The 18,273-nt window shown below is 56.8% G+C and overlaps 1 protein-coding gene across 9 annotated transcripts in view; it reads right to left on the reverse strand.

Annotated features, from left to right (window-relative positions):
* The window catches only part of BCOR (BCL6 corepressor), a 123,215-nt gene that overhangs the window by 17,618 nt on the left and 87,324 nt on the right, over nt 1-18,273 (reverse strand). For 6 of the 9 annotated variants that reach the window (XM_047765847.1, XM_047765843.1, XM_047765839.1 and 3 more), the window contains exons 2-6: nt 8,760-8,888; nt 7,194-7,272; nt 3,172-6,051; nt 2,395-2,448; nt 1,735-1,921 (exon numbers count right to left, since the gene is read on the reverse strand). In XM_047765847.1, coding sequence (XP_047621803.1) covers nt 1,735-1,921; nt 2,395-2,448; nt 3,172-6,051; nt 7,194-7,272; nt 8,760-8,845 — 3,286 coding nt within the window. In that variant the 5' untranslated portion in view covers nt 8,846-8,888. Of the gene's footprint in view, nt 1-1,734; nt 1,922-2,394; nt 2,449-3,171; nt 6,052-7,193; nt 7,273-8,759; nt 8,889-13,324; nt 13,510-18,273 lie in introns of all 9 variants that reach the window. The other 3 variants (XM_047765848.1, XM_047765845.1, XM_047765840.1) reach the window with 2 other exon arrangements.

Here is an 18,273-nt window from a genome sequence, read left to right on the forward strand (position 1 = left end):
AGGAACAGACCCGTCAGTCTGAGCTGGGGGGTGGGGTGGGGGTGGGAGTAGTGGGGGGAGGGGGCTTTCTGGATCATCTGGGGCTCAGGTCCCGCTCCCCATCAGCCACACTGAGTTCTCGTCTCTCGGTTGGGCACAGACGTCTCTGGGAAGGCGGCTGGGGTGAGCTCACTGGGATGCGAAGGGCAGCGGCAGCCACCCCAGGTCTGGCCACGTTACCGGAAAGAGGGCAAGAAGCCTCATCACCGTCCACCCAGAACAGAGAGGGCTTCTTTCTCGAAGGCAACCCCCTTCCTCTGAGAAGCGCCGTCCCGTGAACTTGGCCTTCCCTGCTTCTGCCAGATCTCTCGGAGAAAGGCCCCCACGAGCAGGAATTATGAGGCAACTCCGGAGCAGAGCTGCGCGTGGCTGTGAGCACCCACGAGGAGGAAGGGAGGCTTTCTAGTAGCTTCACTCAAGAGCAGCCCGGACCTTCCATGTCCCCATCCTGATTGCCGCCCCCCGGGGGCGGGGGGGGGAATCATTTACCTCAGGCGCCCGCCTAGGGTAAGGCTGCCACTGTCGAGCGACAGAAACGCCCTTCCATGGGACCAACGGAGAACCAGTCCCAGTGTGGCTCCCCCAGAACCCCCCGGGCCACAGGCCTGTCCGACCCCAGAGACGAGCTGTGCTCGAAGCCCACTCTCCCTGACCACAGATCTTCCCAGAATGCAGCAGGCGCCCACAGCCCAAGTGCGCAGGGAAACCAAGCCTCCAGCGGCCGAGCGCACAGCCCTCTCGGAAGCGCCCACCGTCTCGGATGGTCCCTGGCTCGGGACTTTGCACCCACTGCACCCTCCTCCTCCTCCTCCTCGACACTCTAATTCACCACCACCCTGATGAGGTGTCCGGAGCCCCGAGTGGGCTGCGGGCCACAAGCGTTTCAGAAAACAGGAGAAAGACCTGCTCCACTTGCTGCCGACACATCTCATCAGCCCAGGAAGTCTCGGGAGCAAATCCCAAGGTCAACGACGGTGGGGGAGCAGCCGCCGGGACAGCGGCGTGTGGCTTGAGCAAAGCGCTGGCTTCCTCGCCCATGTGGCTTCTCACACATAACACACCCTCTGTCTGGTGGGAAGAACGCTCTCGTTTATCCCACGCCCCGGGAGCGTGTTGTCAACTCCTAACGATGGCAAACAAGCCTGCCACGGAAAATAATTATGCTCATCTTTCTGGTGCCTTCATCAGCCTTCATCCCACATGAACGAACGAAACGGCTGCCTTTGCAAGAAACACGTACTCTCCGTTCCTCGCCAGAGGACACGGTCACCATGGAGGGCCGGTCCGGCTCTGGCTGGAAGGGTCATTTCACTGCTACCAAAAACCCATGTGGGTATCTGCTGCGCTCGAGGTCTCGCACTGCCATTCGCGAGGCTCTGTTGTATGAGACGGTTACTCACTACAGGAGCAGCCTTCCTCTGGGAAGGGAGCTGCGTCCCGGGACATAATCCTTCATAGGTGCCTCACTCCTGGATGCCGCAAGGGCCAAAAGGGCCATCGGCCCCCGCTGCACGGCTGAAGGAGGGCCGGACGGCCGACTTCTCTGAACAGCCACCACCTGGCTGTCGGGCCTCGGGCCATCGGAGGCGTACTGCCCCCTCCTCCTCCTCCTCTCACCTCCCTCGGTGCGGGGAGCAGAACCACCCCGTCCCCACGGCCCGAGTACCCACACGCAAGCCGCCTGGGTTCACTTACATCTCTCGCTGTCGTTCTGGTCGGCAATGGCCTCCTCCAGGGCGACCGACTTTGGCTTTTTGTCCTGACTTCCTTTCAACCTCTCCCAGTCAGCGGGGCTGAATTTGCACACCTCGGAGTCTTTGGTTGCGGGGTGGCCGCCTTCTCGTTCTTTCATCTCCAACTCGGAGAAGCGCATCATTGCACGCTAGAAAGAGAACGGAGACGGAAAAAAAAAAAAGAACACACCTTACCATCAAAGCTATTTCATGGGCCTTACCTTAAAGGAAAGTATTTGCAAAGAAAAATTTGCCCAAAACCAACCACAATTTATGATACAACCGAGATATTTTAAAATTTAACGATAAAAATGTAAGAGTGTCTATATGTGAGTAGTCACTTTACGAATAAAGCCGTATGTATGTAGAGATATGTGCGGCGTGTATGTATAGCCATACATACACCGTGGCATAGAGACAGACATTCTCTTTTGAAGGTAAATAAAACAAAACAAAAACACAACGCAAAGAAAGCAAAACAAAAACACAACAGAAAAGAAAACAAATGCACAATGAATAAAAGACGACCATGGCCCACAAACTTCCCTTTGTATATTTGGAAATGAAATTTAACTCAAAAGGTTTATGTAAGATTCTAGTAATAAAAATTTGAAGAACTGACCTCACAGTAAGCAGCGGGTAGACATAAAATACTGTCCTCTTGTAATCCTTCCATCTATGTAATTAAAATGGGCACTCAATGGATCATTTAGATAACTTCATCCATTTTTATAAGCATAAACCAATTTTTTTTCTTAACATTGCAAAACAATTTGGCTTTATTTATCTTTTAATTAAAAGTAAAATATCTTAAGGAAACTCCTATACAACAACTATCATTTGCTAGCAAGTTAAATACATATTCTATTCCTTTAAGCGAGTTTCTCTCTCTCTCTCTCTCTCTCTCTCTCTCTCTCTTTTTGGTGAAAAAAAATTGCACGAATCCCACAGACACGCGGCTGCCACACACCTCCACCAAGTATCACGTAAGGCATCCTAAGCAGCGCTTTTAGGTATATTTGTTAACGTACAGTAACGGCAGAGAAATCAAAGCAACTGATAGGTAAACGTCATGCAGTCTTTTAGTCATCCTTCGTGATAATTCAAACTTCCGTTATCAGCAAGAGTGACGCTCTCTTAAAAAAATCTACGAGAATAACTTAAAGCATCCACTTATGTTCCCTTACTGGACGCATTTCAAACATTTTCAATTACCATAAGGTTCGTTAACCAAATCTGCCAGGTGCTCTGCCCTATCACACCCCGCCCTCCTCCCACCCCAGTCCTCTTCACACGTTTAAAATAAAATTAAAAAAAAAAAAAAAAACCAAAACAACAACAAAAAAAAAAACAACTGACAACTGGTCAAGTTCCTGGAACGCGGGTGGGGGCCGCTCACCTGCAATGCCCGCTGCTCCCGGCTGAGCTGACTGGAGTCTGCGTACAGTTCGGTGGTGACACACTTGAACCGGTCGCCCACGTAACCCGCGGAGTTGGCGATTCTCTTTGCCAGCTTAGATGGCTTCGGTTTCAGAACTTTGCCATCGTTGGACTCTGCCTCGTCAGCTCCATCTTTGGTATAGGCTGGGGTGACGTCCACACTCGGTGGGGCACCGCCCACGCAAAACGGTTTGGGATCCTCTTGCGTTTTCCCGAAAGTGACAGCAGGGCCGTCGCTCCCCAGGGTTGGCTCCAGGAATGACGTCGAGACCGGCATGGCCAGGTTCTCCTTGTTGGTTCCTGCTGGCACATTCTCCTTGCTTATGTTGAAGGGCGACTGGCCCGGAGCCTGTTTGAAGATGTAGGGGTCGCTGAAGTCACTGATGCGCCCCAGCTCCTCCCTCAGGGAGATGAAATCGCGGTGTGGCTGCAGGGCCGGGTCAGCCGGGGGCTTGCTGGGCTCGGCGCTCTGGCCGACGCTCTCAGCCGTGAAGCCAGGCTTGGACCCGCTGGCGTCGGTTTTCGCCTCTGGCGGCTCTTCCCGAAGGAGGTCGACATAGACGAGCTTGTCGCTCTTGACGACGGGTTTCGCCTGATTCCAGCTAGGGCTGGGCTTGAGGTTCTTCTCGGCGGGGACTTCCGGATGTAACTTGGTGCCGCTCGCTTCCAGCATCTCGGAAAACCGGTTCCGGAGGGCGGGGTCCTCGTAGCGGGCCCTCTCGTGGGACCGGGACCTCCTCTCGGGCTTCTCCTCTTTAGTGATCTCTATGGGCGTGTGAGGTAGCAACATGGGATGCACCATGCCCAACCCCAGCGCGTCCTGGTAGGTCACGAACTCCGGCCGGCCCGTGGGCAGCCCGTAGGGCAGCCCAGGCTTTGGGGTGAGGTGCCCGGGAAAGAGACTGCCGTTGGGCAACAACACTGGGTGAGGGTAGACGGGGCCTTTGCTGTGTAGGGAGAGGGGGCTTATAGCAATGCCCTCAGGCGCTGGGTAAGGGAGGTAACTCCGGGGGTAGGGGATCGGTGGGGACCTGAACGCCTCGTTTGGAGATAGAAATATTGAGCTTGGCGGGAGGCCGTTCTCGTTGGCTTTGAAGCTCGGCTCCGGGTTGTTGGCTTTGGCGCCCTTGCTGCCAGTGCCGCCGCCGCCACTGCCGCCGCCACCGCCACCGCCATGCTTGGCAGGCGTGGTCGGGGGCTGGCCCACGTGCTGGATGACAGATGGCGTGGTGTCCACGGAGCTCCTGCTGCTGGCCTTGCTGCCGTCCACGTTGGCATTGGGGGCTGGTGACGCGGAGGCCGGGCGGCCGGCGCTCGACACCGACGCCGACACGTTGGTGACCACGGTGTCTGCGGCGCCCATGCGGGGACACGAAGAACTGCGCTGCTGCGGGATGGCCCAGTCCAAGGCCTTGTTTTTCAGTGGCAGGCCCTTGCCGCCGTTCTCTTCGTTAGGACTTGGCCCGGGCACCACCCAGGACGAGGGAGCCGTGCTGATGATCTCGGATCTGTAGAGAGCACAGCCATTCCCCGGAGGAGAGAGAGTTTCTTTCGGAATCTCACTCCCGGGGAGCACGAGGCCACTTGCAGCTCTGCTGTGAACCAGGACCGTGGGGGCCAGCTTTTTCATGTGGTCAGCTTTGGAAGCGTCGACATCCACCACTTTAGAAGACAAGTCCAGCGGCTTGTCCGTGACGTCTTTGGTAACCGTCTGCTTCTCCAACAGGGGCGGGGAGCTGCCATCTTTTCGGTCTTGACCCGCTGTTTTCCGGGTGTGCCCGGGAACCGGCTGGGCGCTTTCGGCTCCTTCGGGAGCCTTCGGGTACTTGCTGCTGCTGCAGAGCCGGGCCGCAGGGAACTCGCTGCTGACCGTCATGTATGGCTTCGACAGGGCGACGGAGGGCGAGGTGGAGATCCTGGCGTAGTGCTTGTGGAATTCGGAGTAGGTGTCTGCGGCGGGCTGGGAGGGCAGGTGGACTCGGGGCGAAGGCCGAGGCGAGGGGGGCAACAGGAGGGCCGTGTCCCCCGGCAGGCCGCTGGTGACCGCCTTGGCAGAGGACACCCTAGGCTGCTTACTGTTCTGGATGTGGGGATACGCGTGGGAATCGACCGGGGTGCCGGCACTGACACCCATCTTCCAGGGCAGGCTCTTGTCTGCACAGTGGACCAGAGGTGGGATGGCGGGGGAGGCCGAAGGCGTCGAGAGCCTCATGGGCGAAGCCAGGGACGAGGGGATGTGGGGGCTGACGTAGTGAGGTGGCGGCAGGTAGAGAAATCGCTCCCCGTTGGTGCAGACCGGAGAATACAGCGGCTGGGCCAGGCCGTAGGACTGCTGAGGTAGCAAGGCCTTGTACATGTTCAGGGAATACTTATTTGGCGAGTCAAGGAAAGGGTAGATGGCTGGCGTGGCACCCTCCATGTAGGGATTGACCCAGGGCAGCCGCAGGTAACTAGCACCATTGATGTTGAGAGGGCTCTGTTTGTCGCTGGCAGGCCTGTCCAAGCCCAGCGCTTCTGCCGTGGGGACAGCGCTTTTTTGTATTCCGGGTGGCGTTTTGTAAATAGCACTGAAGCCATTCGGGGGTTTTCCGGAGACAGCGGAGGCCTCCACTGCCTCAGGGGTGGTGGGTTTGAACTGCATCTCTGGGTTTCTTTCGGCAGAAAACCCCAGCCCGCCGAGAGTGGTCGTGGCAGCCTCCCGACCTTTCTCTGAGCCCAGTCCACACAAGCTAGAATAGACGATGTTTCCGGGGACACGCAGCCCTTCCCGGATCAGGCCGGTGCGGTCCATGCTCAGCGCTGCCAGGCCATCGATCCGATGGGCCGTGGTCGCATCCACCTTTTGAGGGAGAAGAACACGGGTGTTACCAAGGAGAAGCCCAGACCCGAGAGAAACCGCAGACTAGCTCAGTAGGGCACCCGCCTCAACATCTGAGCAGAAAAGGTTAAAAAAAGAAAGGCTTGGAGTTCCCATTATGGCTCAGTGGGTTAAGAACCCAACTAGTATCCATGAGGATTCGGGGTCGATCCCTGGCCTCGCTCAGTGGATTAAGGATCCGGCGTGGCCGTGAGCTGTGGTGTAGGTCGTAGGCATGGCTCCGACTCACGACCCCTAGAGCCTGGGAACCTCCATATGCTGCGAGTGCAGCCCTCGAAAAAGAAGGAAAAAAAGAAGGGTCTGTGGCCTCCCAACCCCCACATCCATTACCCCTCCACTGCCTGTCTTCTCACCTTTGCTCAACTAGTATTCTGAAAGCACCGAAAACGTGGATTCCTTTAGATTTGAGGCCCCTGCATTAATTCAGTCATCCATTAACTCTGGAAAATCCACCGTCTCAGCAGAAATTCTTTGCTGCCACTGAGGCGACACCAACTCCCACTACTCTCAGCACCACCCTCTCAGGGGACAGAACTGACACTCGCCCTCCCGGGGGCCTGTCCGGTGGGGGCAGGGCGGTGCTCACTGTGTCTTCCCGGATGTTGGGAGGCATTATTTAACATAACAGAAAACAATCTTCAAGGGGACAGCGAGGAACGGAGGAGGTGAGCTGTCTCATTTCTAAATCAATAAAGAGGCCATGGGTCAAACTGTCGTTGTGTCTTTTGACTTCCTCTCCCCGGTGTCTGAAGCCAGCTCTGTTTCATATTTCACTGGGCAGGTAAACCCTAAGGGGTCTGCTTGGAAGCTGGAAATGCGGGGAGCACTGATGTGGCAACGTAGCCACATAGAAGAAAGGGCGGCACGTATTCCTCCCCCTGCCCCAGTCGCCAGGGGACGAGGACATGAACGGCCAAGAAAAGGGAGCCAGGAAGAAATTGGGTGAGGCCTCATCTTGTGGCCTAGGCTTTCCACTCAGCCTGGCCCTTGAAACACTCCGCCCCACCCCAAAAGGCCCTTTAATGGTATGCAGATGAATGCACGATTGATTACAGATCACTGATATTCAGATAGCACATCAACAGAAGCCATTAATCTCTTACCACGTTGTGGTTCAAGGGATTTTCTTCCCTTAGTTCCAGTCTGGCCTTTGAAGCGTCACCATCATTTACGGGAATTTTCCTATTTAAAAGGACACATCAACTTCATGAAAGCATTCCTCACTTAACCCATCTTTCACAGATTGCTCCAGAACAGACCAGTTTCTAATAACTCCATTTTTCCAATTGCCCTTTAAAAAAACCAAAAAACAAAAAACAACCCACCTCCTCCCCAGTGGCCCATATTGACAGTTGTCCCTGAAAGGCGATTCAACCGGACGGTGAACAACAAAGGAAAGACAGGGTTAACAGCGAAAGTTCCCGGGTGGTGCAGTGGGTTAAGGATCTGGCTTTGTCACTGCTGTGGCTCGGGTGGCAACTACAGCATGTGTTCCATCCCTGGCCCAGGAAGTTCCACGTGCGGTCCCAGGTGTGGCCCCAAAACCAAAAACAAAACCAGGGCAACCAGGATGGGAGATCACAGACAAACACATCCCTGAGTTGGGTAAGCCAGAAATTCGGCACGAGACCTTCTCCTTCCCGATCTTCTTCTCTAGGGAGGATGGACAGGGCCGTCTGGGCTCTCCTGTCCTACCAGACCCTTATAGGCTGTACCTGAGGACAGACATGAAGTAGTACAATGGCGAAAGCCAAACGGGGGGCCTCGAGGCGGGGGTCTGCGGGCTGGCCTCATCAATCCCTCTGGGTTACCCATGGAGACAGGCTTTCAAAACTTTTCCCCAAACAAAGTTAGGCACCATGTCCTAAGGAAACTGGTTTCCATGGTGATGATGAAGCCGTATTTGACTGCCTTTATCAAAATGATGGGGGATACACACTAATATCATACAAATGTCAGCTGCTCCAGGCTCCAGGGGAAGCCGCACATCTGTGCCAGGCTGCTGCGGCTGCCCTGGGACTTGTTATCAGAGAGCATCGATAAAGAAAGTGCCTGGTGCCAACTTCCAAATCCCCAGGATAAAACCGCTGACAAGCAGCAGAGGAAAGTTTCATCATTACCCCAAAGAGCAGCTTCAATTATCTACTGCTTAGCTGCCTCTACCCCACACTCCAAAACTACTGATTAGGAAGCCTAACAGAGCTGTCGGCTGACTGAGACCCGGAGCCAATGGCCTTGCCAAGCCAGCGGCAGAGGACACAGAGGAACCCTGGGCTTACAGGAAGTGAAGGGTGGCTATCCCCCATTTATTACTGAGCAAACTATTTGTTTTAAAAGCACATCGAATGCCGATCCACCTGGGCCCACACTCCTGACATTTAGAGTTAAAGCAGCATATAGACTGGGATTAATTCGCCTTCATAAATATGAAATAATAAATTAAGGACGAAAGTGCACTGAAAGGCCGCTTTAGGGGCTAATCTCTTAAAGGGCGGCAATGCTTCGCTGAGCCGGGGTGCCTGTTAAAACTGTAAATCAAGGGCCGCCAGCTAGGCGGGAGCTCTCCCCCCCCCCCCAGGGTTCACTCTGGCTGCGAGGAGGAGGCGGCGAGGGGGGCTCTGCTGGGGACCCGCCCTCTCCCCAGGCCCCAGCCAGCCAGGAGCATTCACCTGTCCTCGCTGATCCCACACATGCGGACCCTCTCGCTGTTCATCCAGCTGTGAACGTTCCCATACAGGGGGGTTGCTGAAAGCATGTCGTCTTCTTGGTTGGCAGCTTTTCTTCTTCAAGCGTCTAGTCTGCTTAGAAAAAAAAAAAAAAAAATCCCAGGAGGTTGAATAAAAAAGAGCCAAACGGGGAAAGGAGAGAAACCCTCCTTCTAGGCAGCTCACACAGAATCCAGCCCCTGCTCCATGTCTGCACGGCCGAGAGGAAGGCACCTGACCCAGAGGTTCAAGGAGGGAGATGGAACTTCGCTGGCACGAGACACTGGGGACGACACTGGGGGGACGGGGAGACGGTTCCAGCGCCCCAGGCCACTCCATCCCGGGCACAGCACCCATCACCCCCCACCCCCGCCCCAGGCCTGCAGTCCTCCCTTCCCTTGCCCAGCCTTTGCAGAACACACTGGGACTGGAAGCAGATGGTGCTGGATCCCAGGGAGCCCCACACGGATTCTTCTTGAGGCTGGAAGCACCGGGGACAGGAGGGTGGCATACAAGGCACACGGCAGTCCCGTGTGGCGGCACAAACTACGACTCAGCTCCAGGGACTCAGCTCCAGGGCTGGATTTCCGGGGCTGTGGTGTGTGCGACCTAACAAATCGAGGGTTAAAAGGCAGTGGGCTGGTGAGCCACCCCACCCAAGCCCTAGATTAGATTAAGCCCCAAACCCGGGTGGTTTGGCCTGGGTGGTTTGGCCTGGGAGCTACCGAGGGAGGCGGCTGAGTAATTCAATGACGCCCGCTCGCTGGGGACAAGAAATCATTAGCGAGCGCAGAAGTCTTAGCAGCCCGGGCTGCTGGGCTGCGAGCCGCTGGCACGCGGGGAACGGGCAAAAGCCACCCATTTTCCACCAAGCAGGAGAAGGAGGGGGGGAGGCAGCCGAGGCAGAAGGGAGAACCCCGCCACCCCCCCCACCTTCTCTGCCCACCACCCCCACCCACATCACATTCTAGTTTGCTGCATGAGTGAAGGGTCAGGACAAGCTGCATTTTATTAACAGGATTATCACGGCGCGTGATTTATCCTCGTGCAGGATTTTAATTGCTCTTTGGAGGTTGAGCCGTTTCTTTTGACTGCGCTTCAGCCCATATCCTGCTGTTAAATGCTGGGTTAATAAGTAGGGGAGCCTTTAATGCCTGGGACCGATGGCCCCCGGCTATTCCCCTGATCGCTGGCGGACTCCCTTGTCCAGGGGCCCGGCCACGGCCTCTTTACATGGGACCCAATCCCCGCGTGCGAAACCTCTGGTGTGCAGATCATTGGGGGAACTTTCCTTTCTCTTCCCTCACACACCCACCCACACAGTTTCCGAAAGCCCAAATGTTCCCTAAGTCGACACATTTCCTTTGTTAGCAGTAAAAAATATGCAAATGCTTGCTTTTACACTTTAGCAAACGGAGCTGACTGCCAGGTCGGTTGGGTGGAAGCCACCGGGTCCGGGGACTCTTTTTGCTGAGCGTGACTAGGGGTGGGGATGGGGGTAGGGGTGGGGGGTGGGGGAGCACCTGGGAGACCTGAATCCCAGAGCCAGGCCACCCTTCGGCACTTCTTTGTCCTAACTCGGGCTTTTGTCCACTGGCACCCTCCATCGGCCCCTATACATAGAACACCGTCTGTTAATCAAGAGGCCACACTCGCAGACACACGGCGCATACTTGGAGCTCAACAATGAGGCTAGAGGAGAGGCAGAGGCACATATCGCTCGGGTCGTGTCCGGCCTGGTGGCATTCTGAAGAAGCTCTCTCTAGGAAGTGTCCCTTTCTTCAGACAGATCAGGGCATTTCCAATGAGCTGGCCACTGTGCCGCAAAAAGACGGGCTCGGGTGTCAAGGAAGGTTCTGTGGGGGCTCAGGGGTTGTCCTTCCGTGTTCAGGATGTACACATCAGGTCGGGAGGCGGCCACCGCCAGCAGTGTGGGGCTGACCAGAGGGCAGAGTCAACAGAGCGACGCCTCCCTAACTCCGACCGCCCCTTCGAACAAAAACAAGTTGTCCAGGGAGGCCTCACCTAGAAGGCAGAGCAAAAGGGCAGGAGTGCCCCATGTTATCCCAGAGTCCGGGGCCATGAGGAAGTTGGGACGTTTCACCCCAAGCCAAAGGGTCACCCCCATCGAACCCCTAAGAAAAGGATGAATGAGGGAAGAAGTGTGTGCCCTCAGAGCCCCAATCTTCTGGGGGCCCCCAATCTTCTGGGGCCCAGTCTTCAAACCTCAAACAAACTGCTTCCTAGACGCCTCCTCTAGTTGTCACCTTGGGGCAAGGACCTCTGAGCACCTGACTGAGGAGGTAGGAAGGCCGCCACCCAAGCACCCTCCTGGGCCCTCTCCCCACCAGAAAGGCCAGCAGCTCCCTGCCCTTGAAAGGGCTTTTCTCTCAAAAGGGCGGCCAGGACTTAGTGGACAAGTGAAGGCAGTTTAGAGACACCTAGGACCACGGGGTGCTTTCAAAGCCTGTCCCCTCCTCCAGGGCTTGTCCAATAGGGATTTCAATATTAATGCTGTGCAGAAAAATGACACCCGGGGTCAGAATGAAGTGTTCTTTCGTGCGCAGGCTCGGATGGAGGGTTTGAGGCCCAGAGCCTGGTTCGGTATCGTGTGGGTGGGGGCAAGGGACCGGGCCGGCCGTGACCAAGCAAGGGGAGGGGGGGGCGAGGCAGCGTTGGATCCTGCTGACTACACACACCCACACACCCACACCCACACACATACACACACTCTTATAATCTTTAGCTGCCCCATGAACTTTTTGTGAACTGTTTAAAAGTGGAGGTCTGTTGAACAAACAGCGGCGCCACTGCCAGCCATAATTTCATTGCAACGAGCTAAAGACTTTTAACTCTTCAGGTTCCTGGCCAAGATGGTGCTGAGCGGAAAGGACCGAGGGGCCAGGGCCCTGCCTGGCAGGAGGCCCTTCTCCAGAGGGACAGCCCAAACCCCGGGGCAGAGGCCATACGGCTTACACCCCACTATCATCAAAGAATGGGGACCCCCCTACCTCTCCTGGATGTCAGACGAACTAAGGGGATCTTGGGGGTCAGGCACACAGAGGCGGTCATACAGCCACACTCACCCCACCCACCCCGCGGGTGAAATCGTTCACTGTTTGGCTGGTGAAGTAGCTCGGGTCTTCTTTTTTTTTTTTTTTGACCTCCAAGGGAAAGTTCTTCAAAAGTGACTCCCTGACCCCTGGCTGTGGGTCACGGTGAAGAGGGCAAATGACGTGATGTAGATGACAAACAGAGCAGGCGCTCTGCTGCTCTGTGCAAGAGGCTCGGCTGCCCTTCTTTCTCCTCCACACCCCCCACCTTTTCCTCCACGCGCAGGCGAGGCTTCTGCAAGTGCCAAGATGTGTGAAGTCAGTCATGAAAGGCACTTTACAAGCACCAACCTGTTTCCAAGTGCGAGCTGCTAAGCTACACCTTCGCTCTGGGTTTTAACCCTTTTTTCCGGTAGCGGAGAGAAGCGGACAAGGATGCGGGCTGGGGATGAAGAGGGAAGGTGGCCGAGAGAAGGGGTCGGCTGGGGAGATGGAGGAAGTGTCTGGTTTCTGAAGAACAGATCGGGAATCGTGGAGGCCGCCCGCTGAACACCCAGTTCTGGGAGAGACCTGCCTTGCAAAACGTGGACACCCGGAACGGGGCTCCCGTTTTCGGTCAGGCCGGAACTGCAAGCGCAGGAGAACTTGGGTCTCCCTCGACAGACCTGGGCAGTCAGCTGCTCTGGAAGCCAAGAGTTATGATCAGCATCCGAGCTTGGCCAGGACACTGGGGAGAAGAGCCTGATTGGCAGAAAGAGGTCAGAGGGACCAAGATTAGGAGCTGTCACCTCAACCCGGGCATCCCTGACAGGGGGCACCTTGGCCCTCTGGGAAAAGACACGAGGGGGCACTCAGGCTCCGAGCTGCCCCCACCACCATTCTGCCACCTCCTGCCATTATGGCCCGAGGAAAAGGGGAGATCTTTTTTTTTAAAGGGCGAGTTCCCTTGGCAGACTACAAATAGCAGGTTGCGAAGGAAGGAGCAGTGGCCACGAGAGGCTGGCCTGCGTGCAGGGACGGGAGGCAGCACCAGGCCACTCTTGGCACCTCTCCTTTCTCTCCACCCCAGCCCCTCCTGGCACCGGGCCACTTTCCGCTGCCTCCGCCCTTGAGGGGGCGGACGGATGGCTTCAAGTCTGCGCAGCCCGCTTGTCGAGTGGCACTGTCAAAACGGAAAGCAACACCACCAGACCATCCCGACTCCAGGCAAACACTAACGAACGCTGCCCTCCCTAGGGCCCCCCCTGCCCACCAGGCACTTATCCAGTTAGTGGCCAAGAAGGCTTGGATGGCCTTTGGGGAGCTTCTGGCTCAGCACACAGAGCGGGCATCAGAGATCCTAGCCAGGGTGCCCCGGGGGGCCAGGGTCCTCTGAAGGCCGGGGACCTCTTGGGGGAAGGGGTCTCCCTCACCACATAGCTGGGTCTCCGTGGAGGACGTGCGAGAACGTGCTCGCCACAGCCTCCCAGCTCTCACCCTCATCCACGGCGTATCTCTGGGCAGGTGGCCGAACCTCTTCAACCTTGGTCCCCTCATCTGTAAATATTTGGCACCGCATTTTCCAGAGGATTAAACTGCACTATGGACTTGAGTTCTGCCTGGCAATCGCTGTGCAGGCCCCGTCTAACTCCATTAAACGGCTTCTGACTCCTCTGAACACACTGTAACAAACAAACCGAGAACAGCGGCATAGTTTCTTTGTGGCACTGGGAAGGCTGAGGCAGGAGCACAGTGGGGGCCAGGGAGGGGTGACCTTCAGCCAAGTGTGTGGCTTTCATGGAAGCCCAAAGCTCACCACCTGGGAGCCCTTCCTGGGGCTGTTCCAGACACAGGCTGAGTCCGGCACAGGCACTTCCCTACTGGTGTCAAGGAAGGGAGGAGTGAAGAAGTTCCTATTTTAGGACGGGGGGGGGGGGGGAAGAGGAGAAAAAGTGTCCAGGTGTGCAGGGCTTGGGGGGGCAGATCCTCCGGAGATGCTTTCCCCGGTGTTGTGGGGGCGGGGGGGGGGGGGGGGGGGCGGACGGACACGACAGACTCCAAGGCTGCCCCCCAGGTTCGGGCTGGGGCTGAAAGAGGTCAGCTAGCTGGGTCCTCCAGTCCAGCATGGGTGCTGAAGGGCGCAGGGCGGGGCGGGGCGGGGGGAGGGGGGGATGACCCAGGCTGCCCAGGCGCTATTGCTTGGCACACTCCTCCAAGTCTTGGCCATCGCTTCCCCGGGTGTCCCCACCCACGCCCCAAGTTTTGCATTAGTAACAGACAGAGCTGCGGAGCAGGAGTGGAAGGGAGGGTGTGAGAGCGGAGGAAATTCGCGCCGCTGGCCCTGACCTTTCGAGCAACCAGAACCTTCCCAGCCTCCTCCCAGGGCGCCGGGATAGAGCAAGCGAGCCACTCAGGTCGGTTGGTCGGGAGTGAACTTGGCCGGAGGCGGTTGAGTGGGGGAGGGGGCCTCAGACCTGAGCGAGATCGGTTGGCAACAAAGGGATTTCTCTGCCACCACACACACCCGTGCGTCTACCGGCTCTTCCGCGAGGTCCCTGCGTGGGCTGCCCCGCCCCCCCCGCGCGCGCACGCAGCCCCGCCCCCGCCGCGCGCCCCCGCCACACCTTCCAGGAACTCCAGCTCGACATCCTCGACCCCGGTTCACCCCTCCCGCGACTCCTCTGGGCTCCCTCTTCCCGGGCGCTCGCCACTGTATCTGACAAAAAGCAATTTTGGGTGGGCGCCGGGAGAACCCAGGACGTGGGGCCGAGCCCACCAGGGGAATGAGCAGACCCTAGAGACCCCTCCCCACCACCGTCCTGGGCTCCCTTCAGCCCAGCTGGGGTGTTGCTCTCTCCGTGGACGTCTCCCCCGCCACAGATGTAAGCCAAGTGTAGCCAACTGTAAAAGGGGGCTGGGGGCTGGGGGTTTGGGGAGGGGGAGGCACGAGCAAGGATGGACCGGGAGAGCTGCTGCCAAGAGAGGGCGGCCCGCCTGGCACCCCCCCACCTTCCCACAGGCAGAGCCACGCCTCCTCCAGGTCAGGGACCAACCTCAGACACTTCCCCTTCTCCCCTGTCGCCATGCCTCGGCTTTTTGTTCCTTTCACTTTCTTTCACGCTTGTGCCACACACAACCACGTGTGTATGCAAGAGGGGGGGCCCCATTTGGAAGCTGGTGTCCCTCAACAGGAGGCACCCCAGGATAGGAAACCTAAGCTGAATGCAATTCATCACCCCACTCTCCGTCTCTTCCCTGCCCTCCCCCGCTTGGGCCTGGTCCCTGCAGGGCTGGGTTCCCACTTGCAGTCTACACAACCTGGGGGCAAAACCAGAATAAACGATCCATATACCACAAACTCTAGAGGGAGGTGTCAGTGCGCTGCAGTCTCCACCAGGGCTTTGTAGGAATAAAGAGCACTTGCTGCACGCCCCCCTCCCCCTGCCCCCCACAAGGAACAAGCTATACCATAAGGCTATTAACAGCAACCATCAGTACACACAGGAAGCACAAAGGAAGTTTTTACAAATGAAAGATGCCTAAAACACAGGGTCCTGCAATCTGCTGATTGTGTGCTGCCTGGGAGTCCTGGGAAGGTTGGGGATGAGGGTCAGGGGAGGACAGGGGCTCCCACTTTCTTTACAAGGAACAATAGGAACCCCATGTCTGCTACTCAGCCTTGGAACTGGGAACACCCCAAACAAAGCTGTGGGAAAACTGCAGTAGACATGGGGGCCCGTGAATTTTTGTAGCTGTTCAGAGCTTAATTACTCCTCCTTGATCCGTGGGACTAGACACGACACCGCCAAGGTTAAAATGCCCCGAACAGCGCCGAGCAGATGTGAGCGAGCTGGCAGACGCGCAAATGAGGCCTGCCTCGGAGCACGATAACAAGTGACTAATACATTGCATATCGTTGAAAGAAAATTATTTTTCTCTAATTTGCATTTGCTTGGGAAAAAAAAAAAAAAAGCCAACCAGAGTCCCTCCTCACAAGCACAAGTCTAATCCTGGAAATACAGCCCGGCTGCTTTAAGAGAGCTGGAAGGAGGGAAAGACTGCCAGTGTTTTGGCGTTGCAGGCTTGTTTATCTTTCCGCCTTTCCTCCAAGGCGAAACTCGTTTTGCAAGCAACATTCCTACAGAAAATGGCACACGTCATAAAAAGAGACCAATTTATAGAACTGGCACCGAAGTTCATGTATCATTCCAGAAGCATCTCCCAGCTCCCCACTAGGGAACCCAACTAGATGCAGAAGTCCACATTAAAACTCAGAATGGGTAGACCTGGGCAGTTGGGGTGGGGGTGGGGGGGATGGACTCGAATTTGCAGACATCCTGCAGGCTGTACACCCAGAAGCCAAAGTCACATTGAAGGGCAGGATACAGAATGAAGTCAACTCTAAATGATCCTCCAAAGCCCCAGGGTCGGGGCTGGAAGGCTTCAACCTTGAGATGGGGCGGGGGGGTAATTTTTGCAGCCAGCTTGCCCCAGGACAGACCAGGGGCTGGCCCATATCCCTGGCCATCCTGAGCCCGCCTGCTTGGGCCAGCCAGCCATGCATCTCCGGGACCTGCCCAGCAAGGGCTTGCAGCCACCCACCGACTGTTCTCCCTCCCACCCTGGCGCCTCCCCGCAGTGCATGGCAGAGGACCAGGAACTCAGAGAAGGCCTGTGGCTGTGGGCATCTAGTTGGATTAAGTCACAGAGTGGGTGGCGCTGCGGGCAGACCTCAAGACAGCACCGTTGGTCCTGCAGCTGAAGGTAAGTGAGGCTAGGGCGGGAAGGCAAAGGGAGGTGGGTATGGAAAGCCAGCCCGCGCCCCTCCCCCGCTTCGGGTCCGAACCTACGCCGTCGGGTTTCCAAACCAGGAAGCAGGGCCGCGCGCACAGAACACAGCGGCCGCCTGGCTCTCGAACTTGTCTGAATAACAGGGCCGTTTCAGAGGAAGAACAACGGCCTTCAGAGGCTCTGCAATTTCCAGAAAGCCTTCAGTTAATAATACATTCTTTCCAACGAGCTTGCTTTAGGGCTGAAAGTTATTTGCCCAAATCTTAACAACCCGATCACAAGCCACGGAGGACCCAGGTCCGGAGCTCCCGGCCAAACTCCTCCAGACAGTTGACACTCATGACCCCGTGGGCCTCCGCCTGCCACCTCTGCCTCAGAGTTCCCTAAACCACAACACACCAGCCAGCACCCGCGTCCAGCCGATGCCGGGAGCCATAAAGATGTGTGTCGCGGGGTGGGGGTGCTGCCGAGAGCTGGCGGCCTCGCGGTCGAGGACGCCCCGGCCAGAAAGTGGCGGCCACCTCGGCAGCTCTCCGCGGGCCTGCATAGTGCGCGCTTTGTGTGAGCGCCGAGGAGGCACAGCGCTGCTCGTGCACCAACAGCTGTCACATTATTTGCACTCGCTGTAAACAGCCTTCACATTCCCCCCTTACCACATAGTTAAAGCCAGACTAACAATCCACAGTTAGAGATCAAACCAACAACAGCAGCATTGTGTCTGCCTTCGCTGCCTTCGCACCAAGCCCGGCAGCTGGCAGGTTTCTCCGGAACAAGGGACCCCCCCCCTCCTCCCCCCACCCCTCCAGGCTCCAGCCAAGGCTGGCCAAGGCAGCAGTGCGTGTGTCGCTGCTGATTGTTAAAGCAAGAGAACACAGCCATTTCGCGCAGAGGCTTCAGGGCGCCTAGGCAGCCCTCTCTCAGAGTTTCCCCCTCCCCCGGTCGGGTGGGAGCCCCGGGGCCGGCAGCCCCCCTCCCCCATTTCCTCGGCCGGGAAGGCAGGTTGTCCAGGCGCCTCAGGGGGCCGGGGGGGGGGGGGATTTGCTCTGCCTGGCAAAGCCTGGGCCGGCCTGCCCTGGGCTTCCTCCCAGCCCGCTCTGCCAGGTCCCAGGGGCCAGGCAGCTCGTCACTTTCGGCGGCCCCACGCCTCCCGGGTTTCGGAAAATTGTCCGACTCCCAGAATCCTTACTGGTCGCCCCACTGATCAAAATGTCTCCTTTATGATTTTTGGTTAAGTCGAACATTTCCATAATCGTCATTATTAGCGCAAATTACACGCCTAATCGGTCCTTAAATAGATTTTAATTAAATAATCATACAAGGCTCATTTTATGACTTAAGAAAGGCATTACTTTTCGTTATAAACTTTCCACCAGGCTATAGAATAACGCCAGCAGACAAATACTTATTCTTTGAAGAGCGCCAAGAACGGATGGGCAGAGTATCGTGAGAGCGGACCCTGCTTCACACCTTCTGGAATCGAAGCAGAGCCTAGACAGGCCACCTCGGCACAACTTGCTCCTGGGAAGGGAGAGGGGCCTTCTTCCTCCAAGGCCCGGCTCTCGTCTTTTCTTGAGGGCCAGGAGAAAGAAACCCCGAATGCTCCTTTTCCTTGCCCGTCTGAAGAGACCTCGCCAGAGACCACTCCTCATCGCCCC

Source organism: Phacochoerus africanus, chromosome X (assembly GCF_016906955.1).
Source record: "Phacochoerus africanus isolate WHEZ1 chromosome X, ROS_Pafr_v1, whole genome shotgun sequence".
Taxonomy (NCBI): domain Eukaryota; kingdom Metazoa; phylum Chordata; class Mammalia; order Artiodactyla; family Suidae; genus Phacochoerus; species Phacochoerus africanus.